This window comes from Bombina bombina, chromosome 4 (genome assembly GCF_027579735.1).
Source record: "Bombina bombina isolate aBomBom1 chromosome 4, aBomBom1.pri, whole genome shotgun sequence".
Classification (NCBI taxonomy): domain Eukaryota; kingdom Metazoa; phylum Chordata; class Amphibia; order Anura; family Bombinatoridae; genus Bombina; species Bombina bombina.
In genome coordinates this window covers 776,247,640-776,272,861 of record NC_069502.1, presented here as the reverse complement: position 1 = coordinate 776,272,861, position 25,222 = coordinate 776,247,640, and the positions used below count along the sequence as shown (strand labels likewise).

Here is a 25,222-nt window from a genome sequence, read left to right as displayed (position 1 = left end):
TAGAATCTTGCAAGAAGAAGTAACTCCAACTTTATGCAGATTGTTTAATAATTATTATAGATCCCAAACAGGATGTTCTAGATATTTCACAGCATCTAATATTTCACTTATTCTGAAGAAAAAAAAGGATCCAGAGAAGGTAGAGTCTTATAGACCCATATCATTATTAAACACAGACTATAAGTTGTTAACAACAATTTTAGCTGTTAGACTGCAACCTGTACTCAAAGGTATTATACATGAGAATCAAGTAGGCTTCATGCAAGGGAGAAATCCGGTAAAGAATATACAGAAGACTATGATTATCTTAGATCACTTTTGGAATAAGTTGAAAGAAAAGGGCGAAAGAATGATAGATGCTGCTATACTAACCCTAGATGCAGAAAAAGCATTAGACTACATAAGCTGGAGTCATCTGTTCACTACAATAGAAAAATGTGGGTTTATTGGTCACTTCAGCAATTTTATACAGTTAATTTATAGTAATTCAGTCTCATCTATTATTATAAACAACTCAGCTACAGATTATTTTCCTCTTCAGATAGGAAGACAAGACAAGGGTGTCCACTATCCCCAGTCTTATTTAATATATCACTTGAGCCTCTGGCTATTATGTTACGTGGGCAGAGGATCTGGTGGTCTTTTTAAGCAATTTCGAAGTTAGTTTACCGAAGCTTTTGGTAAATGTTCAACTCTTTGGCTCAGTATCAGGCTATAAAATTAATCTAAGCAAATCTGAGCTAAACTAAACAGATAATCTATTTAGGCATAGTCCTAAGTAATAACCCACAAGAAGGGTATGATCTGAATATTCCAGATTGTTTGAAGGAAGTACAGAATAAATTAAGATAGTTGGGGTAACCTCCCGATTTCACTCATACCGCGTATTATGTTAATAAAAACAATACTATTCAATAAAAACATAATTTATGCTTACCTGATAAATTCCTTTCTTCTGTAGTGTGATCAGTCCACGGGTCATCATTACTTCTGGGATATTACTCCTCCCCAACAGGAAGTGCAAGAGGATTCACCCAGCAGAGCTGCATATAGCTCCTCCCCTCTACGTCACTCCCAGTCATTCGACCAAGGACCAACGAGAAAGGAAAAGCCAAGGGTGAAGTGGTGACTGGAGTATAAATTAAAAAATATTTACCTGCCTTAAAAACAGGGCGGGCCGTGGACTGATCACACTACAGAAGAAAGGAATTTATCAGGTAAGCATAAATTATGTTTTCTTCTGTTAAGTGTGATCAGTCCACGGGTCATCATTACTTCTGGGATACCAATACCAAAGCAAAAGTACACGGATGACGGGAGGGATAGGCAGGCTCTTTATACAGAAGAAACCACTGCCTGAAGAACCTTTCTCCCAAAAATAGCCTCCGATGAAGCAAAAGTGTCAAATTTGTAAAATTTGGAAAAAGTATGAAGCGAAGACCAAGTTGCAGCCTTGCAAATCTGTTCAACAGAGGCCTCATTCTTGAAGGCCCAAGTGGAAGCCACAGCTCTAGTAGAATGAGCTGTAATTCTTTCAGGAGGCTGCTGTCCAGCAGTCTCATAAGCTAAACGAATTATGCTACGAAGCCAAAAAGAAAGAGGTAGCAGGAAGCTTTTTGACCTCTCCTCTGCCCAGAGTAAATGACAAACAGAGAAGACGTTTGTCGAAATTCCTTAGTTGCCTGTAAGTAAAATTTTAGAGCACGGACTACATCCAGGTTGTGCAGTAGACGTTCCTTCTTTGAAGAAGGATTTGGGCATAAAGAAGGAACAACAATCTCTTGATTGATATTCCTGTTAGTAACTACCTTAGGTAAGAACCCAGGTTTAGTACGCAGGACTACCTTATCCGAATGAAAAATCAAATAAGGAGAATCACAATGTAAGGCTGATAATTCAGAGACTCTTCGAGCCGAGGAAATAGCCATTAAAAATAGAACTTTCCAAGATAACAACTTTATATCAATGGAATGAAGGGTTTCAAACGGAACGCCCTGTAAAACATTAAGAACAAGGTTTAAACTCCATGGTGGAGCAACAGTTTTAAACACAGGCTTAATCCTGGCCAAAGCCTGACAAAAAGCCTGGACGTCAGGAACTTCTGACAGACGTTTGTGTAACAGAATGGACAGAGCTGAGATCTGTCCCTTTAATGAACTAGCAGATAAACCCTTTTCTAAACCTTCTTGTAGAAAAGACAATATCCTAGGAATCCTAACCTTACTCCAAGAGTAACCTTTGGATTCACACCAATATAGGTATTTACGCCATATCTTATGGTAAATCTTTCTGGTAACAGGTTTCCTAGCCTGTATTAAGGTATCAATAACTGACTCAGAAAACCCACGTCTTGATAAAATCAAGCGTTCAATTTCCAAGCAGTCAGCTTCAGAGAAGTTAGATTTTGATGTTTGAAGGGACCCTGTATCAGAAGGTCCTGTTTCAGAGGTAGAGACCAAGGTGGACAGGATGACATGTCCACCAGGTCTGCATACCAAGTCCTGCGTGGCCACGCAGGTGCTATTAGAATCACTGATGCTCTCTCTTGTTTGATTCTGGCAATCAATCGAGGAAGCAACGGGAAGGGTGGAAACACGTAAGCCATCCTGAAGTCCCAAGGTACTGTCAGAGCATCTATCAGGACTGCTCCTGGATCCCTGGATCTGGACCCGTAACGAGGAAGCTTGGCGTTCTGTCGAGACGCCATGAGATCTATCTCTGGTTTGCCCCAACGTCGAAGTATTTGGGCAAAGACCTCCGGATGAAGTTCCCACTCCCCCGGATGAAAAGTCTGACGACTTAAGAAATCCGCCTCCCAGTTCTCCACTCCCGGGATGTGGATTGCTGACAGGTGGCAAGAGTGAGACTCTGCCCAGCTAATTATCTTTGATACTTCCATCATAGCTAGGGAGCTTCTTGTCCCTCCCTGATGGTTGATGTAAGCTACAGTCGTGATGTTGTCCGACTGAAACCTGATGAACCCCCAAGTTGTCAACTGGGGCCAAGCCAGGAGGGCATTGAGAACTGCTCTCAATTCCAGAATGTTTATTGGCAGGAGACTCCTCCTGACTCCATTGTCCCTGAGCCTTCAGAGAATTCCAGACGGCACCCCAACCTAGAAGGCTGGCGTCTGTTGTTACAATTGTCCAGTCTGGTCTGCTGAATGGCATCCCCCTGGACAGATGTGGCCGAGAAAGCCACCATAGAAGAGAATTTCTGGTCTCTTGATCCAGATTCAGAGAAGGGGATAAGTCTGAGTAATCCCCATTCCACTGACTTAGCATGCACAGTTGCAGTGGTCTGAGGTGTAAGCGTGCAAAGGGTACTATGTCCATTGCCGCTACCATAAAGCCGATTACCTCCATGCATTGAGCCACTGACGGGTGTTGAATGGAATGAAGGGTGCGGCAAGCACTTTGAAGTCTTGTTAGCCTGTCCTCTGTCAGGTAAATCTTCATTTCTACAGAATCTATAAAAGAGTCCCCAGGAAGGGAACTCTTGTGAGTGGAACGAGTGAACTTTTCTTTTCGTTCACCTTCCATCCATGTGACCTTAGAAATGCCAGCACTAACTCTGTATGAGACTTGGCAGTTTGAAAGCTTGAAGCTTGTATCAGAATGTCGTCTAGGTATGGAGCTACCGAGATTCCCCGCGGTCTTAGTACCGCCAGAAGAGCACCCAGAACCTTTGTGAAGATTCTTGGAGCTGTAGCCAATCCGAATGGAAGAGCCACAAACTGGTAATGCCTGTCTAGGAAGGCAAACCTTAGGTACCGATAATGATCTTTGTGAATCGGTATGTGAAGGTAAGCATCTTTTAAATCTACAGTGGTCATGTACTGACCCTCTTGGATCATAGGTAAAATTGTCCGAATAGTCTCCATCTTGAACGATGGAACTCTTAGGAATTTGTTTAGGATCTTTAAGTCCAGGATTGGTCTGAAAGTTCCCTCTTTTTTGGGAACCACAAACAGATTTGAGTAAAACCCCTGTCCCTGTTCCGATCGTGGAACTGGATGGATTACTCCCATTAACAAGAGCTCTTGTACGCAGCGTAGAAACGCCTCTTTCTTTGTCTGGATTGTTGACAATCTTGACAGATGAAATCTCTCTCTTGGAGGAGAGTATTTGAAGTCCAGAAGGTATCCCTGAGATATTATCTCTAGCGCCCAGGGATCCTGAACATCTCTTGCCCAAGCCTGGGCGAAGAGAGAAAGTCTGCCCCCCACTAGATCCGATCCCGGATCGGGGGCCCTCAATTCATGCTGTTTTAGGGGCAGCAGCAGGTTTCCTGGTCTGCTTGCCCTTGTTCCAGGACTGGTTAGGTTTCCAGCCTTGTCTGTAGCGAGCAACAGCTCCTTCCTGTTTTGGTGCAGAGGAAGTTGATGATGCTCCTGCTTTGAAATTACGAAAGGAACGAAAATTAGACTGTCTAGTCTTGGCTTTGGCTTTGTCCTGAGGCAGGGCATGGCCTTTACCTCCCGTAATGTCAGCGATAATCTCTTTCAACCCGGGCCCGAATAAGGTCTGCCCTTTGAAAGGTATATTAAGCAATTTAGACTTAGAAGTAACATCAGCTGACCAGGATTTTAGCCACAGCGCCCTGCGTGCCTGAATGGCGAATCCTGAATTCTTCGCCGTAAGTTTAGTAAGATGTACTACGGCCTCCGAAATGAATGAATTAGCTAGTTTAAGGACTCTAAGCCTGTCCGTAATGTCGTCCAGAGTAGCTGAACCAATGTTCTCTTCCAGAGACTCAATCCAGAATGCCGCTGCAGCCGTGATCGGCGCAATGCATGCAAGGGGTTGCAATATAAAACCTTGTTGAACAAACATTTTCTTAAGGTAACCCTCTAATTTTTTATCCATTGGATCTGAAAAAGCACAGCTATCCTCCACCGGGATAGTGGTACGCTTAGCTAAGGTAGAAACTGCTCCCTCCACCTTAGGGACCGTTTGCCATAAGTCCCTTGTGGTGGCGTCTATTGGAAACATTTTTCTAAATATCGGAGGGGGTGAGAACGGCACACCGGGTCTATCCCACTCCTTAGTAACAATTTCAGTAAGTCTCTTAGGTATAGGAAAAACCTCAGTACTCGTCGGTACCGCAAAATATTTATCCAACCTACACATTTTCTCTGCTATTGCAACTGTGTTACAATCATTCAGAGCCGCTAACACCTCCCCTAGTAATACACGGAGGTTTTCCAGTTTAAATTTAAAATTTGAAATATCTGAATCCAGTCTGTTTGGATCAGAACCGTCACCCACAGAATGAAGTTCTCCGTCCTCATGTTCTGCCACCTGTGACGCAGTGTCTGACATGGCCCTAATATTATCAGCGCACTCTGTTCTCACCCCAGAGTGATCACGCTTACCTCTTAGTTCTGGTAATTTAGCCAAAACCTCAGTCATAACAGTAGCCATATCCTGTAATGTTATTTGTAATGGCCGCCCAGATGTACTCGGCGCTACAATATCACGCACCTCCCTCTGAGCGGGAGATGTAGGTACTGACACGTGAGGCGAGTTAGTCGGCATAACTCTCCCCTCGTTGTTTGGTGAAATTTGTTCAATTTGTACAGATTGACTTTTATTTAAAGTAGCATCAATACAGTTAGTACATAAATTTCTATTGGGCTCCACTTTGGCATTGCAACAAATGACACAGGTATCATCCTCTGAATCAGACATGTTTAACACACTAGCAAATAAACTTGTAACTTGGAAATACAATTCAATTAGAATAATATTAAAACGTACTGTGCCTTTAAGAAGCACAGAAGATCTATGACAGTTGAAAATTAATAAATTGAAACAGTTATAGCCTCAATCCTTGTAAATAACACAACTTTAGCAAAGGTTTAATCCCATTAGCAAAGATAACAAATTCTGAAAGCAGGAAACAAATTACAGAATAAACGTTTTTTATCTCAGTCAAACTATAATTCTCACAGCTCTGCTGAGAGAAATTACCTCCCTCAAAATAAGTTTTGAAGACCCCTGAGCTCTGTAGAGATGAACCGGATCATGCAGGGAATACAATGAGTTGCTGACTGAAATATTTGATGCGTAGTAAAAGCGCCAAAAAAACGGCCCCTCCCCCTCACACACAGCAGTGAGGGAGAACAGAAACTGTCAGAAAACAGATTAAGCAACTGCCAAGTGGAAAAATAGTGCCCAAACATTTATTCACTCAGTACCTCAGTAAATGAAAACGATTTTACATTCCAGCAAAAACGTTAAACATAATCTCTAGTTATTAAACAGCTTTATGTATTTCTTACAGTGTAATTCTAGTGAAGTACCATTCCCCAGAATACTGAAGTGTAAAGTATACATACATGACATTATATCGGTATGGCAGGATTTTCTCATCAATTCCATTGTCAGAAAATAAAAACTGCTACATACCTCTATGCAGATTCATCTGCCCGCTGTCCCCTGATCTGAAGTTTACCTCTCCTCAGATGGCCGAGAAACAGCAATATGATCTTAACTACTCCGGCTAAAATCATAACAAAAACTCTGGTAGATTCTTCTTCAAACTCTGCCAGAGAGATAACACACTCCGGTGCTATTTTAAAATAACAAACTTTTGATTGAAGATATAAAACTAAGTATAATCACCATAGTCCTCTCACACATCCTATCTAGTCGTTGGGTGCAAGAGAATGACTGGGAGTGACGTAGAGGGGAGGAGCTATATGCAGCTCTGCTGGGTGAATCCTCTTGCACTTCCTGTTGGGGAGGAGTAATATCCCAGAAGTAATGATGACCCGTGGACTGATCACACTTAACAGAAGAAATATTGTATTTATTACAAAATATTCCAGTAATGCTTAAAAACAGAGATATCACCAAATTTAATCAGATGTGTTCTAAGTTTATATGGAAAGGGAGGAAACCGCGGATCGTGATAACAATATTAATGAATGCTAATCTGGCAGCAGGGTTAGCTTTTCCAAATATTAATTATTATAATTGGGTTACGTTACTCAAATATGCCATTGATTGGATTACCGAAACAGAATATGTTGCTCACTATCAATGTGAATCCAGTATTATTGCTCCTTTTGATTTGAAGGCTATATTGCATTGTCCAATCTGGAAATTGTCCTGTAATGTTGATAATTTAATGACGTTTAAGAATATAATAGCGTGGCAAAAATATTGCTCTGAAATTCAGGTTAATCCATATGAGACAGAATTTTTATCAATACAGGGGAATCCTGGATTTCAACCCGGGTATAACACCCAAGTTTTTCAAGGCTGAAGGGATAGGGGGTTAAAGAACGTTAAACAGTTATTGATGGCATGTGGTACAATAGATACATTCAATAATATTTCCTGTAAGTATGGAATACAGAACAAAGATGTTTTTGCTTACTTGCAGATTCGACATTATAATGTAGAAAGACCTAGGAGCGCCTAACACAGGCAGAGGAAGTGAATACAACTATAAAACTAGCTTTCAACTCTTCAGGTAGGCCATAAAAAAATCAATATGTGAAAGATAGGTAAAAAAACCTCTCAAATAACTTTTATTCTCTAAAATCAGGTTAATACATATTTAATACAATTAGAATAAAATACAAAATATGTTAAAAACATGGATCCATGATACAATATATACGTAAATTGCACAAATTACATCAAGCAATAACACATAATATAGTAGGACATAGGATGATATTACAATAACAGCTGAGAGTGGAGAACGTTGGGAGATCGTAGGGAAATGTGGCGCCAAAATACTGACAGGACTGATTGGTTAACAACAGTCTTAAATAGAGCCACCATTATACACCATACTATAGTCTTGAAAAAAAACCCAGATAAGGGCCGAAACGCGTTGGCAGAAATCGGTGAGCACTTTTCTTAAATTATTCGTTTATTTGTTAGCATTATTGCACTATTTTAGATTTCTTTTACAGGTTGGATTAAGGGAATGAACCCAGGATTTACCGGACATCCCCTCACCTACCACATAAACACTTGTATGGACCCCCTTTTTTGAGGACAAACCTAAGGAGGTTCTGTTTATAGACACTTTTCTTATTGGAACTATTTACACTATTTTTTCACTATTTTTTCACTTTATTTTACCACTATTTTTTCAACCTTTGTTTGATTCTTTTTTGACCAGTTTTTGATCACTTTCACATCGTTAAGACTTTGAGGGATTAACACTGTTTTTTGAACATTTCACACTGTTTGCAGGGAACACCATTTCCCTACGATTTCCCAACGTTCTCCACTCTCAGCTGTTATTGTAATATCATCCTATGTCTTCAAAACATTCTTACGGGTCGTTTTCCTAGAGATTGGTCAAATGGTACTGATAATAGTATAGGGGAATGATGGAGGGGAGAGAAGGAGAGTGTAATGGAACTTTTTTTTTTCTCTTTTTGTGTTGCCAGTGTGGGTGTTATTTGTGTGGTTATTGCTGGTGGTGTTGTGTCGGTGTGGTGTGGGTATAGGTTAGATAATGCACTGAAATATAGGCAGTAGTATAGGTCATTTGAAAGGTTCTTGAGTTTCCCTGTGTGTGGTGTTCTTCTCTGCGTATGGTAATTTTAATTTGAAATGTATAACGAGCAAGAATGTCATACAAGATAAGCCATAGGTTAAGCTTAATATATATGACCTAAAGAAAGATATTTTTGGTTAGAATATATTGTTATAGATGCAATTATGAGTTATTATGATTGATTCATTCATTGGAAATGTATAATGTATCGCAACATGTTACAAGAATCATGTCTAAACTGTTTATGCAACTGAAAATAAATAATAAAAAGGAAATTTAAAAAAAAAAAAAAAAAAAAAAAAAAAAACTCCAGTCCCATTTCAAAAAGAGTACTACCCTCCATAAGAGACTACTCCAATCTTCCAACACTTCTCTGCCAACCTCCTGTGATGAAAGGCAAAGAATTACTGAGGGATGAGTGGAGTGGGGGAGGCATTTAAGCCTTTGCCTCCTCCTGGTGGCCAGGTTCTTAATTCCCACAAGTAATGAATGAAGCAGTGGACTCTCCTCCCATTAAAATGGAAAAGGAACCAGTCTTTTTTTATGAGGGCTAGTATAGCGACTCAAAATAAAAATAACTTGTAGTATTATTGTGCTGTGCTACAAAATGGCTTAATTTATTTTATTATTTTTAATGCAGAGATTTGATTAATTTGGCTGCAGACTATCTTCATCACTACCTTTCATCAATCCAACAAAACTGAACAGCTGCACACTATACATTTAGACAACTTAGCTGAATCATCTTTGAACCCATGGTGAGACTAAGAAAGGAGGTTCAACAACTGATGTATGTGTATAAGGAAAACATAGGAGATGTATGTGTAAACAATTGGCTCCATAATCTGTGCTGGCTCTATACTTTAGTCAGATGTAATTAAGATACTTACTGGCATTCTTTCTGTTACCCCTCCAATTTTGAAGTTCATCATGGATCTCACTGTCTGGGCTCCATAATATTTGTCATTGGGAACTTTGAGTTCACCAAATGTGTCGGATTCAATGCGAAAGGAGTCACTGCTAGCCTGAAACATATACAAGAATTATTATTTTTTTGCTTGGAGCAATAGAACACAGTTTTCTATACAACACTGTACACAACAACTTGGTTCTCATTTTTATCAGCTATACTGAATATATTTTCACACAAATATCCTTGTCTGACATGTAAATCTGATCATCTTGTCCAGCTCTATAGTAAATAATAAATAATAATAATAAAAATAATAATAATAATAATGTCTCTGTTGCTCCCTGGGGGGCCACAGCAAATCATTGCATTCTTTTATTGCCTCTTTCAGGATTATCATTATGAAGTTAAGCAACATTAAGCAAAGCTGGACAGATAGCTCAGCATGCTAAGGCATTGTGGCTGAGCTCTGTAGCAACCCAAGTGTTCCAGGTTCGATCCCCGGCGAGGTCCACTCAGCCTTTCTTTCTTCTGAGGTCGATAAAATGAGCAGCGCCTTGATACCCTTACGGGTAATTAGCCGCGCTTTACAAGTACCCAATACATACGTTTATAAAAAATAAAAATAAAAATTTTGCTGCATGCAATTTATTATTTTAAAAATTGTATTAATGTTTATGATCCTGTGTGTAAAGGCATTTATTTTTTATGCTACTAGGGACATTTCCCTTTCCATCAACAGAGTTCTCATCTGTGCATTGAATGAGTTGCACATAAACATGTTTGTTAGTTTCAACTTCATTTTAAAACAATTTTAACCAAACTTTTGCAACAAAATATGTTCCTTAAACAGCATTTATATATGTATATAACAATTTATGTAAGAACTTACCTGATAAATTAATTTCTTTCATATTGGCAAGAGTCCATGAGCTAGTGACGTATGGGATATACAATCCTACCAGAAGGGGCAAAGTTTCCCAAACCTCATATGCCTACAAATAGACCCCTCACCACACCGACAATTCAGATAAACGAATAGCCAAGTAGTGGGGTGATAAAAACACAATTTATGCTTACCTGATAAATTTATTTCTCTTGTGGTGTATCCAGTCCACGGATCATCCATTACTTGTGGGATATTCTCATTCCCAACAGAAAGTTGCAAGAGGACACCCACAGCAGAGCTGTTATATAGCTCCTCCCCTAACTGCCATATCCAGTCATTCGACCAAAAACACGCAGAGAAAGGAGAAACCATAGGGTGCAGTGGTGACTGTAGTTTAAATGAAAAAATTACCTGCCTTAAAATGACAGGGCGGGCCGTGGACTGGATACACCACAAGAGAAATAAATTTATCAGGTAAGCATAAATTGTGTTCTCTTGTAAGGTGTATCCAGTCCACGGATCATCCATTACTTGTGGGATACCAATACCAAAGCTAAAGTACACGGATGAAGGGAGGGACAAGGCAGGTACTTAAACGGAAGGTACCACTGCCTGTAAAACCTCTCTCCCAAAAATAGCCTCCGAAGAAGCAAAAGTATCAAATTTGTAGAATTTTGAAAAAGTATGAAGCGAAGACCAAGTCGCCGCCTTGCAAATCTGTTCAACAGAAGCCTCATTTTTAAAGGCCCAAGTGGAAGCCACAGCTCTAGTAGAATGAGCTGTAATCCTTTCAGGAGGCTGCTGGCCAGCAGTCTCATAGGCTAAGCGGATTATGCTTCTTAGCCAAAAAGAAAGAGGTTGCCGAAGCCTCTGTCCAGAGTAGACAACAAACAAAGCAGATGTTTGACAAAAATCTTTAGAAGCTTGTAAGTAAAACTTTAAAGCACGAACCACGTCAAGATTGTGTAATAGACGTTCCTTCTTTGAAGAAGGATTAGGACACAAGGATGGAACAACAATCTCTTGATTTATATTCTTGTTAGATACCACCTTAGGTAAAAACCCAGGTTTGGTACGCAGGAGTACCTTATCCGTATGGAAGATCAGATAAGGAGAATCACATTGTAAAGCAGATAACTCGGAGACTCTACGAGCCGAGGAAATAGCTACCAAAAAAAGAACTTTCCAAGATAAAAGTTTGATATCTATGGAATGAAGAGGTTCAAACGGAACTCCTTGAAGAACCTTAAGAACTACCATTAAGCCGATTACTTCTATGCACTGACCCACCGAAGGGCGCGGAATGGAATGAAGAATACGGCAGGAATTTAGAAGCTTTGATAACCTGGACTCCGTCAAGTAAATTTTCATTTCTACAGAATCTATCAGAGTCCCTAGGAAGGAAACTCTTGTGAGTGGGGATAGAGAACTTTTCCTCGTTCACTTTCCACCCATGCAATCTCAGAAATGCCAGTACTACGTCCGTATGAGACTTGGCAATTTGGAAGTTTGACGTCTGTATCAGGATGTCGTCTAAATAAGGGGCCACTGCTATGCCCTGCGGCCTTAGGACCGCCAGAAGCGACCCCAGAACCTTCGTAAAGATTCTTGGGGCTTTAGCTAATCCAAAGGGAAGAGCTACAAACTGGTAATGCCTGTCTAGAAAGGCAAACCTGAGAAACCGATGATGATCTTTGTGTATCGGAATGTGAAGATAAGCATCCTTTAAATCCACTGTAGTCATATATTGACCCTCCTGGATCATAGGTAGGATGGTAGGAATAGTTTCCATCTTGAATGATGGAACTCTGAGGAATTTGTTTAAGATCTTTAGATCCAAAATTGGTCTGAAGGTTCCCTCTTTTTTGGGAACCACAAACAGATTTGAGTAAAAACCCTGTCCCTGTTCCTCCTTTGGAACTGGATGGATCACTCCCATAACTAGGAGGTCTCGTACACAGTGTAAGAATGCCTCTCTCTTTATCTGGTTTGCAGATAATTGTAAAAGGTGAAATCTCCCTTTGGGGGGGGGGGGGAAGCTTTGAAGTCCAGAAGATATCCCTGGGATATAATTTCCAACGCCCAGGGATCCTGGACATCTCTTGCCCACGCCTGGGCGAAGAGTGAAAGTCTGCCCCCTACTAGATCCGTTACCGGATAGGGGGCCGTTCCTTCATGCTGTCTTAGAGGCAGCAGCAGGCTTTTTGGCCTGCTTACCTTTGTTCCAGGTCTGGTTTGGTCTCCAGACCGTCTTGGACTGAGCAAAAGTTCCCTCTTGTTTTGCATTAGAGGAAGTTGATGCCGCACCTGCCTTGAAGTTTCGAAAGGCACGAAAATTAGACTGTTTGGCCCTTGATTTGGACCTGTCCTGAGGAAGGGCATGACCTTTTCCTCCAGTGATATCAGCAATAATCTCCTTCAAACCAGGCCCGAATAGGGTCTGCCCCTTGAAGGGAATGTTAAGTAGTTTAGACTTTGAAGTGACGTCAGCTGACCATGATTTAAGCCATAGCGCCCTGCGCGCCTGTATAGCAAAAACAGAATTCTTAGCCGTTAGTTTAGTCAAATGAACAATGGCATCAGAAACAAAAGAATTGGCTAGCTTAAGTGCTCTAAGCTTGTCAAGTATGTCATCCAATGGAGTCGCTACCTGTAAAGCATCTTCCAGAGACTCAAACCAGAACGCCGCAGCAGCAGTGACAGGAGCAATGCATGCAAGGGGCTGTAGGATAAAACCTTGTTGAATAAACATTTTCTTAAGGTAAACTTCTAATTTTTTATCCATTGGATCTAAAAAAGCACAACTGTCCTCTACAGGGATAGTAGTACGCTTTGCTAGAGTAGAAACTGCTCCCTCCACTTTAGGGACTGTCTGCCATAAGTCCCGTGTGGTGGCGTCTATTGGAAACATTTTTCTAAAAATAGGAGGGGGAGAGAACGGCACACCTGGTCTATCCCATTCCTTATTAATAATTTCTGTAAACCTTTTAGGTATTGGAAAAACATCAGTACACACCGGCACTGCATAGTATTTATCCAGTCTACACAATTTCTCTGGCACTGCAATTGTATCACAGTCATTCAGAGCAGCTAAAACCTCCCTGAGCAACACGCGGAGGTGTTCAAGCTTAAATTTAAATGTAGAAATATCAGAATCAGGCATCTTTCCCGAGTCAGAAACATCACCCACAGACTGAAGCTCTCCTTCCTCAGCTTCTGCATATTGTGAGGCAGTATCAGACATGGTTCTTAAAGCGTCAGTATGCTCTGCATTTCGTCTAACCCCAGATCTATATCGCTTACCTCTAAATTCAGGTAGTCTGGCTAATACCGCTGACAGTGTATTATCCATGACTGCCGCCATGTCTTGTAAAGTAATCGCTATGGGCGCCCTAGATGTACTTGGCGCCATTTGAGCGTGAGTCCCTTGAGCGGGAGTCAAAGGATCTGACACGTGGGGAGAGTTAGTCGGCATAACTTCCCCCTCGTCAGATTCCTCTGGTGATAAATTTTTTTAAGACAGAATATGATCTTTATTGCTTAAAGTGAAATCAGTACATTTGGTACACATTCTAAGAGGGGGTTCCACCATGGCTTTTAAACATAATGAACAAGGAGTTTCCTCTATGTCAGACACGTTTGTACAGACTAGCAATGAGATTAGCAAGCTTGGAAAACACTTTAAATCAAGTTAACAAGCAAATATAAAAAACGGTACTGTGCCTTTAAGAGAAACAAATTTTGTCAAAATTTGAAAAACAGTGAAAAAAGGCAGTAAATCAAATGAAATTTTTACAGTGTGTATAATAAGCTAACAGAGCATTGCACCCACTTGCAAATGGATGATTAACCCCTTAGTTCAAAAAAACGGATCAAAAAAACGATAGAAGTTTTTTAAGTCACAACAAACTGCCACAGCTCTGCTGTGGCCCTACCTTCCCCAATAAACGACTTTGGAAAGCCTTTGAGCCCTTTAGGAGATGTCCTATAGCATTCAGGGGACTTCTGAGGGAAGCTGGATGTCTCAGTCTGTAATTTTAACTGCGCAAAAAAGCGCTAAAATAGGCCCCTCCCACTCATACTACAACAGTGGAAAGCCTCAGGAAACTGTTTGTAGGCAAAATTTAAGCCAGCCATGTGGAAAAAACTAGGCCCCAATAAAGTTTTATCACCAAAGCATATATAAAAACGATTAAACATGCCAGCAAACGTTTTATATTGCAATTTTATAAGGGTATTACCCCTGAGAGTAAGCATGATACCAGTCGCTATTAAATCACTGTATTCAGGCTTAACTTACATTAATCCGGTATCAGCAGCATTTTCCATTTCTAGAAAAAATTGTAACTGCACATACCTCATAGCAGAGTAACCTGCACGCCATTCTCCCGCTGAAGTTACCTCTCTCCTCAGACATATGTGAGAACAGCAATGGATCTTAGTTACAACCTGCTAAGATCATAGAAAACTCAGGCAGATTCTTCTTCTATTTACTGCCTGGGATAAAATAGTACAACTCCGGTACCATTTAAAATAAACTTTTGATTGAAGATAAAAAAAAAACTATCTATATTTCACCACTCTCTCTTACTACCTTCCATGCTTGTTGAGAGTTGCAAGAGAATGACTGGATATCGCAGTTAGGGGAGGAGCTATATAACAGCTCTGCTGTGGGTGTCCTCTTGCAACTTCCTGTTGGGAATGAGAATATCCCACAAGTAATGGATGATCCGTGGACTGGATACACCTTACAAGAGAAATAAGGAGTAAAAAAGCATACAAGAAGAGGAACTGGAAATAAAATTGTGCTTTTATACAAAAAAACATAACCACCAAAAAGAGTGGGCCTCATGGACTCTTGCCAATATGAAAAATGAATTTATCAGGTAAGTTCTTACATAAATTATGTTTTCTTTCATGTAATTGGCAAGAGTCCATGAGCTAGTGACGTATGGGATAGAAATACCCAAGATGTGGAAGACCATAGAAGAGTCTCTAGAAAGGGAGGGATAAAATAAAAACAGCCATTTCCGCTGAAAAAAATTAAATCCACATAAAAATAAGTTTCTCATAAATTGAAGGAAAAAAAAACTTAAAACATAAGCAGAAAAATCAAACTGAAACCGCTGCCTGAAAAACTTTTCTACCAAAAACTGCTTCAAATACATCAGAATGGTAAGATGTAGTAATGAATGCAAAGAAAACCAAGTTGTTGCTTTGCGAAACTAAACAACCGAAGCTTCATTCTTAAAAAGCCAATAAGTGGCTACTGAACTAGTAGAATGAGCAGTAATTCTTTGAAGCGAAGACTGACCCGTCTCCAAATAATAATTAAGAAATAAAAAAGCTACAACCAAGATGGCAAAGAAATGGTAGAAGTTTTATGACCTACTTAGGACCAGAAAAAACAACAAATAGACTAGAAGTCTTCCTGAAACCTATAGTAGCTTTGACATAATATTTCAAAGCTCTTAGGATATCCAAAGAATGTAAAGGTCTCTAAAAAGAATTCTTAGGATTAGGACATAAGGAAGGAACAACAATTACCCTACTAATGTTGTAAGAATTCACAATCTTAGGAAGAAATTTAAACGAAGTCTGCAAAACAGCCTTATCCTGATGAAAAATCAGAAAAGGAGACTGAAAAGAGAGCAGACAAATCAGAAAACTCTTCTAGCTGAAGAGATAGTCTAAAAATGAACAATGCCTTCCAATTAAATAGTCTAATATTCAAAGTATGCATAGGCTCAAACTGAAAACCCTGTATAGCCTTAAAAAAACAATTCAAGACTCCAAGGAAGAGAAATTGATGAAACAGACTTGATAAGAACCAAAGTCTGAACAAAACAGTAAATGTCAGGAAGAAAAGTAATCTTTTCTTATAAAAAGAGAAAGAGAAAAGGCAAAGATGTGTCTCTAAAATACTTAGACTATATTCTAGGAATTCTAAGAGAATGCCACGAGAATTTATGAGAAGACTTATAAGCCTGCAACATTGTGATAAAAAACTGAATCAGAGAACCTCTATGACTAAACACCAAACAAGTTCCATACCTTCAAATTCATCATTTGAAATCCTGATGGAAAAAATAGCCCCTAAAACAAGAGGGCTAGCCAAAGTGGCCAAGGATGGCAACTGGACATTCGAACAAGATCCACATACCAAACTTAAGAAGCCATGCTGATGCCATGCTGATGCTATCAGACACATATGAGACTATTCCAAAATGATCTTGACGAGCACCTTTGGAAGAAAAAAAAAGCGTAGGCGGAAGGATGTTGCCAGGTTGCAAAACAAAGACACTACAGTATTCACCATTTCCACATGAGGATCCCTAAACCTGAAAAGGTACCTGGTAAATTCATAGAACACATTTGTATAAAGGTACCACTCTCCCAGATGTAAAGACTGATGGTTGAGAAAATCCATCTCCCAAATGCCTGAGATATAAATCGTAAAGATTAGACAGGAGAGGAAAACCAACCAAACCACGTATTCAAGATACTTCTTAATTGCTAAGGAACTGCAAGTCCCTATTAAATGATTTACATATGCCACAATTGTGACATTGTCTGTCTGAAAGAAAAAAATCTCTCCTAAAAGAAGCTAAGCCTGAAAAGAACTCTGAAATAGCACAAAGTTCAAATATTGATTGGAAACCTCGCCTCTGAAGTTTCCAAACCCCTTGTGCTGTCAAAACACTGCTCATTTAATTGACCTCAGAGAATGAAAGGCTGAATGGACCTCATCAGGAATCTGTATGCTGAGCTATCTGCCCATCTTAATAAAAGAAAAGATTAAGCTTATTAGCCAAAATACCAACCAAATAAGGAAGCACTACCATAACTTACTGCCTGAAGACAGAAGAAAGGCACCAGGAACCTATGAACCTATGAAGAGATTCATAATGCTATCGCTAAACCAAATCTCAGAATCCACAAGTGGACTGAATGAGCATATAAAATGAGGATAAACATCCTGAAAAATGAGTGGACATGAAATTACCTCAACAAAAAGGCATAATAGTCCTTATAATTGCCAACATAAAAGTTGAAAAATATAAAAGTCTTCAGATCCAAAAAATGAACTGAATAAACCCTTCTTTAGGACAAAGAATAGAAATGAATAGAAACCCAAACCCTGTTCCTGCAAAAAATAACTGGCATAATCACTCCTGAAAATAAATCAGGGTGTATGAGAAAGAAGATTCTTCCCATAGGTCTCATTTTGAAAATCTATTCAAACCCTAAGAAAAAAAAATATAGATTTTGGATTAATCCAAAAACAATTCAATCTGCCCCGCATCAGAATGACTGGATAGAGAACCGCACCTTCATGCAGTCTAATAACTAGTAAATATATAGCGTATTTCTCCCAAAAAGGATACAAAACGCTTTTTCAGTGCTTACACCCAGAATAAACCAAATTAGCAGCTGAAGAAAAAACAGTAGTTATTACCCAAATAAATGGCATACAATAAATTGACCTCAAAAGGCCAAAGGGCTGTAATAACCCTTCCGGAATATGAATCCGAGACCCTTGGATCTAGAACAATATTAGTAGTCAGGACATTCACCAACTGATCTACATCACCGGACTAAAAGTAGGGCAGAAAAATTCCAGACCTCCAACGAAAGTGGAGAAAATAGAAATCAAAAATTATCATCCTATCAAGATAGAAAATAATAAAATATATTCAAGATGTAGCTCGAAGATTGTGAATTATTGACTGCTCCCCTTTTCATATGTCTGTTTGTACATTCAGCTTCTCATGGAATATAGATTTGATGTCTTATAAAGAGTAAGGCCACCCTTCAGTACGTATGGGCATATGGATTTGTGTCATATCTCACCAATGCTGTAAATATACTTATCTGTACTGAAAAGTAGATATGTAGGAGCTTAGTTATGGGAGCTACTATTGTCTATGTTGTTCATATTATATGCTGCTCCTCCTGATAGTGGATGTACTTCTGTCACACATTGATAGTATTCGCCTGCCATGCCTTTAGTGGTACATCTAGAAGTCATTGTCCACATTACATTGTCTTGTCTTAGATGTCCAGTTCAAACTCTCATTTAGCTCTCTCCAGGGTAATTATTACTCAAAATATATACATAGCATCCCTTTTGGCAGAGTTATGCAGCCTCTGCCTAGTCTGAAGAACCAGGAATAAGTTTCTCCTATATTCTTTAAATAGGTTCCTTGGGAACTAATACAAGAAATTTACTGGGTTTATTATTTTCTGGTTATTTGAAGAAGATTGCCTGGACTAAAAGTTTTATTAATGTGCATGTTATTACCAATGTTCATTGTTAGTGTCTAACTATGGCCTAGATTTAGAGTCGGGCGGCAGCCGTCAAAACCAGCGTTAGAGACTCCTAACGCTGGTTTTTACTGCCCGCTGGTATTTGGAGTCAGTCAGGAAAGGGTATAACTCTCACTTTGCAGCCGCGACTTTTCCATACCGCAGATCCCCCTACGCCATTGCGTATCCTATCTTTTCAATGGGATCTTTCTAACGCCGGTATTTAGAGTCGTGGCTGAAGTGAGCGTTAGAAAACTAACGACAAAACTCCAGCCACAGAAAAAAGTCAGTAGTTAAGAGCTTTCTGGGCTAACGCCGGTATATATAGCTCTTAACTACTGTGCTCTAAAGTACACTAACACCCATAAACTACCTATGTACCCCTAAACCGAGGTCCCCCCACATCGCCGCCACTCTATTAAAAATTTTTAACCACTAATCTGCCGCTCCGTACACCGCCGCCAGCTACGTTATCCCTATGTACCCCTAATCTGCTGCCCCTAACATCGCCGACCCCTATATTATATTTATTAACCCCTAATCTGCCGCCACCGCTATCGCTGACACATGCATATTTTTTTAACCCCTAATCTGCCGCTCCGTACACAGCCGTAACCTACATTATACCTATGTACCCCTAATCTGCTGCCCCTAACACAGCCGACCCCTATATGATATTTATTAACCCCTAATCTGCCGCCGCCAAAGTCGCCTCCACCTACCTACAATAATTAACCCCTAATCTGCCGACCGGACCACACCGCTACTATAATAAATGTATTAACCCCTAAAGCTAAGTCTAACTCTAACCCTAACATCCCCCTAACTTAAATATAATTTAAATCTAACGAAATAAATTAACTATTATTAAATAAATTATTCCTATTTAAAGCTAAACAAACACTTACCTGTAAAATAAACCCTAATATAGCTACAATATAAATTATAATTATATTGTAGCTATTTTAGGATTAATATTTATTTTACAGGCAACTTTGTAATTATTTTAACCAGGTACAATAGCTATTAAATAGTTAAGAACTATTTAATAGTTACCTAGTTAAAATAATTACAAAATTACCTGTAAAATAAATCCTAACCTAAGTTACAATTAAACCTAACACTACACTATCAATAAATTAATTAAATACATTACCTACAAATAAATACAATGAAATAAACTAACTAAAGTACAAAAAATAAAAAAAGAACTAAGTTACAAAAAATAAAAAAATATTTACAAACATTAGAAAATATTACAACAATTTTAAACTAATTACACCTACTCTAAGCCCCCTAATAAAATAACAAAGCCCCCCAAAATAAAAAAAATGCCCTACCCTATTCTAAATTAAAAAAGTTCAAAGCTCTTTTACCCTACCAGCCCTGAAAAGGGCCCTTTGCGGGGCATGCCCCAAAGAATTCAGCTCTTTTGCCTGTAAAAAAAAAACCACATACAATACCCCCCCCCCCCAACATTACAACCCACAACCCATATACCCCTAATCTAACCCAAACCCCCCTTAAATAAACCTAACACTAAGCCCCTGAAGATCTTCCTACCTTATCTTCACGTCGCCGGGTATCACACCGATCCGTCCTGGCTCCGATGTCTTGATCCAAGCCCAAGCGGGAGGCTGAAGATGTCCATGATCCGGCTGAAGTCTTCTATCAAGCGGCATCTTCAATCTTCTTTCTTCCGGATCCATGTTAATCCCGCCGACGCGGAACATCCATCTTCACCGACGACTTCCCGACGAATGACGGTTCCTTTAAGGGACGTCATCCAAGATGGCGTCCCTCGAATTCCGATTGGCTGATAGGATTCTATCAGCCAATCGGAATTAAGGTAGGAAAATTCTGATTGGCTGATGGAATCAGCCAATCAGAATCAAGTTCAATCCAATTGGCTGATCCGATCAGCCAATCAGATTGAGCTCGCATTCTATTGGCTGATCGGAACAGCCAATAGAATGCGAGCTCAATCTGAATTCGAGGGACGCCATCTTGGATGACGTCCCTTAAAGGAACTGTCATTCGTCGGGAAGTCGTCGGTGAAGATGGATGTTCAGCGTCGGCGGGATGAACATGGATCCGGAAGAAAGAAGATTGAAGATGCTGCTTAATAGAAGACTTCAGCCGGATCATGGACCTCTTCAGCTCCCGCTTGGATGAAGACTTCAGCCGGATCATGGACATCTTCAGCACCCCGCTTGGGCTTGGATCAAGACATCGGAGCCAGGACGGATCGGTGCGATACCCGGCGAGGTGAAGATAAGGTAGGAAGATCTTCAGGGGCTTAGTGTTAGGTTTATTTAAGGGGGGTTTGGTTTAGATAAGGGTATGTGGGTGGTGGGTTGTAATGTTGGGGGGGGGTATTGTATGCGGGTTTTTTACAGGCAAAAGAGCTGAATTCTTTGGGGCATGCCCCGCAAAGGGCCCTTTTCAGGGCTGGTAAGGTAAAAGAGCTTTTCTATTTTAATTTTAGAATAGGGTAGGGCATTTTTTTATTTTGGGGGTATTTCTTATTTTATTAGGGGGCTTAGAGTAGGTGTAATTAGTTTAAAATTGTAATATTTTTCTAATGTTTGTAAATATTTTTTTATTTTTTGTAACTTAGTTCTTTTTTATTTTTTGTACTTTAGTTAGTTTATTTCATTGTATTTTTTTGTAGGTATTGTATTTAATTAATTTATTGATAGTGTAGTGTTAGGTTTAATTGTAGAAAATTGTAGGTATTGTATTTAATTAATTTAATGATAGTGTAGTGTTAGGTTTAATTGTAACTTAGGTTAGGATTTATTTTACAGGTAATTTTGTAATTATTTTAACTAGGTAACTATTAAATAGTTATTAACTATTTAATAGCTATTGTACCTTGTTAAAATAATTACAAAGTTGCCTGTAAAATAAATATTAATCCTAAAATAGCTACAATATAATTATAATTTATATTGTAGCTATATTAGGGTTTATTTTACAGGTAAGTATTTAGCTTTAAATAGGAATAAGTTATTTAATAAGAGTTAATTTATTTTGTTAGATAAAAAATTATATTTAACTTAGGGGGGTGTTAGTGTTAGGGTTAGACTTAGCTTTAGGGGTTAATACATTTATTATAGTAGCGGTGAGATCCGGTCGGCAGATTAGGGGTTAATAATTGCAGGTACGTGGAGGAGAAGTTGGGGGCGGCAGATTAGGGGTTAATAGATATAACATAGTGGTTGGCGATGTTAGGGGCAGCAGATTAGGGGTACATAAGTATAATGTAGGTTGCGGCGGTGTACGGAGCGGCAGATTAGGGGTTAATAATAATATGCAGGGGTCAGCGATAGCGGGGGCGGCAGATTAGGGGTTAATAAGTGTAAGGTTAGGGGTGTTTAGACTCGGGGTACATGTTAGGGTGTTAGGTGCAGACTTAGGAAGTGTTATTTGGCCAAAAAGTGAGCACAGGTTTTGGATATAAATTGCGGTAGGTGGGCTAGAGGCACACTGCACTGACTGTCTTCTTATCCAAGGACACAGGTGGACGTTTTTCAGGGCCCCAAAAACAGAATAATGGGCAGAGAGTAATAATCCTGGATTACAAGACACAACTGTTCACACCAGTACTGGACACAGCATCCTGATCTGAGAAAAAAACACCACACCAAGGGACTGAAGAGTGGCGAGTCAAGCATTTTATCTTGTGTATACACGGATGTCTGGGAGTGGTCCCTTGTAAATGATATTAGTGTGGGGGTTGTTTTGGGGAACACCGCCACATTCTTTCTTTTATAAACAGTCTAATTTGTGCAGTGGCCTTACAAGGAATTGTTTTCAGGACTGTTTATATATTTCTTTAATACAGTGCATACACCTTAACCACTTCCCCTATTGTATTAGGAAGTGTTTCCCCATAGCAAACAATGGGGCTGCGTTAGGAGCTGAACGCTGCTTTTTTGCAGGTGTTAGGTTTTTTTTCAGCTCAAACAGCCCCATTGTTTCCTATGGGGGAATCGTGCATGAGCACGTTTTTGAAGCTGGCCGCGTCCGTAAGCAACGCTGGTATTGAGAGTTGCAGTGGCGGTAAATATGCTCTACGCTCCCTTTTTGGAGCCTAACGCAGCCATTCTGTGAACTCTAAATACCAGCGGTATTTAAAAGGTGCGGGAGAAAAAAAGCCAGCGTAGCTAACGCACCCCTTTGGCCGCAGAACTCTAAATCTAGCCGTATGTTTGCAGTGGTAACAGGTCTGTTTCAATATAACACTTCTACCAGTTTATTGTGTTTGAGGCTAAATGACATTATTTAAGAGTAACTTAAGTATACTGCTGTACTTTTATATTTTGATATCGTTTACAGATTTCTAACTTTGCCACTACTTTATACACATTGACACTGGACTTCTTAATATTAGCTTTGTTAAAGGACCAGTCAACACATTAGATTTGCATAATCAACAAATGCAAGATAACAAGACAATGCAATAGCACTTAGTCTGAACTTCAAATGAGTAGTAGATTTTTTTATAACAAATTTCAAAGTTATGTATATTTCCACTCCCCTTGAACCATGTGATAGCAATCAGCCAATAACAAATGCATATACGTATAGTCTGTGAATTCTTGCACATGCTCAGTAGGATCTGGTGACTCAAAATGTAAATATAAAAGACTGTGCACATTTTTTTTTAATGGAAGTAAATTGGAAAGTTGATTAAAATTACATGCTGTATCTGAATCATGAACATTTAATTTAACCTGAGTGTACCTTTAATGTGTCCTCAGTGGCTGACTGTCTCTGGTCCCTTAAGTGGACCTGTTTGCTTGGAGGACATTATGATCCAACAAAATAAAAAAATGAGGTTCCCAGAATATCATGTCATGCAGGTTTGCTATGTGTTGATGTTTCCACATGATGTAATGTATTTGGTTGATATTTGTTTATCCCTACATGATGTGTGTAAATTGTATATTTTCCGATATGACTGTATTGTAAAAGCCATTCTTACTCAAAAATAACTTTTTTATATATATATATATATATATATATATATATATATATATATATATATATATATATATATATATATATATATATATATATATATATATATATATATATATATATATATATATATATATACATATATATACACATATATATATATACATATATATATACATATATATATACAAAAGATAAATGAACCAGTAGAGGAAATCCACTGGATCACTCCTAGGCGCACACTCTCAGAGAGGAACTATGCCACAATGTATATATTATATAACCAGCACCTCATATATAAAATTCTAGCAAGATAAATCCAGCCGCCAAACCCAAATGACAGAGGAGACCTATCACCCCTCTAAAAGAAATGAAAGTAGGAAGAAGCAGGGTGGCGCAGAGAACCCAAGCTAGAGAATACAGCAAATATAATACACAATAATATTATTATATTGTAACAATATAAAGATAAAACAATACAAAATGTAGTAAAAAAATAAAATAAAATAAATATATATATATATATATATATATATATATATATATATATATATATATATATATATATATATATATATATATATATATATATATATAAATAATGAAAATAAAATGATCCAGAGCACATCAAATGTAGAGAACACAGTCTTCAAACGATAACCCCCTATTGGATGTACACTTACTTCAAAGAACCTCAATCAAATGAGGTATGAATGTAGCACTTTCATAGATGGGCAAGGCACCTCCTGTAGAATAGATGTAAAACGATAACCTGGGTCTCCCAGTGTACAGCCTTCTGTGTCTTGGAATACTGATAGTAGAACCTTCAAGAAAATCCTCGTGCTCTCTTTAGTGAGTGGTAACTTCCAATTCCAGTGTAGGTGTCATATAAAGAGAACCAGAAAAGCATTCATAGTGTAAAACTGCTTTAATAGAACATAAACTGACACACAATAAGTTGCACTCACATAAAAAAACCTCAACTAATGAGGTATGATGATAGCACATAGAAATAGTGAAACTGTAGCCCAGAAGTCCAATAGTCATCCGTGGTAGGGAAAACAGTTCAAACAACAATCACAGGCTCCAGGGACACAGAGGCATAAAACAATTCATAAACCGGTCGTGTACCTTCCTCAAATATCTTACGCGTTTCGAAGGGTAAAGAAACTTAGATTCCCTTCTTCATCAGAGATGTGGACTATTACTAGACTCACCTATAAATAATGCCCGAAAAGTAGCTACATTCATTCAATTAGTTAATTCACCACGAAAGGTTTGACACGCACGCCAGCATTTCCGAAGTCCGTGACACGCAAGGCGAATTTCCAGACATGCGCATACTACAAGACCTCCTTCTCCTTGATTCTGATTGGCTGATTCCATCATAAAAATCATATTTAAAAGCATCATAAAAGGGACAGAGTAGGGTGCATGAATATATATATATATAACATAATTTATGTAAGAACTTACCTGATAAATTCATTTCTTTCATATTATATTAGCAAGAGTCCATGAGCTAGTGACGTATGGGATATACATTCCTACCAGGAGGGGCAAAGTTTCCCAAACCTCAAAATGCCTATAAA

The 25,222-nt window shown here is 38.9% G+C and overlaps 1 protein-coding gene across 2 annotated transcripts in view; it reads right to left on the bottom strand.

Moving 5' to 3' along the window:
• The window catches only part of FH (fumarate hydratase), an 837,567-nt gene that overhangs the window by 729,794 nt on the left and 82,551 nt on the right, over positions 1 to 25,222 (bottom strand). For both annotated transcript variants that reach the window (XM_053711136.1, XM_053711137.1), the window contains exon 2: positions 9,423 to 9,557. In XM_053711136.1, the coding sequence (XP_053567111.1) occupies positions 9,423 to 9,557 (135 nt within the window). The remainder of the gene's footprint in view (positions 1 to 9,422; positions 9,558 to 25,222) is intronic.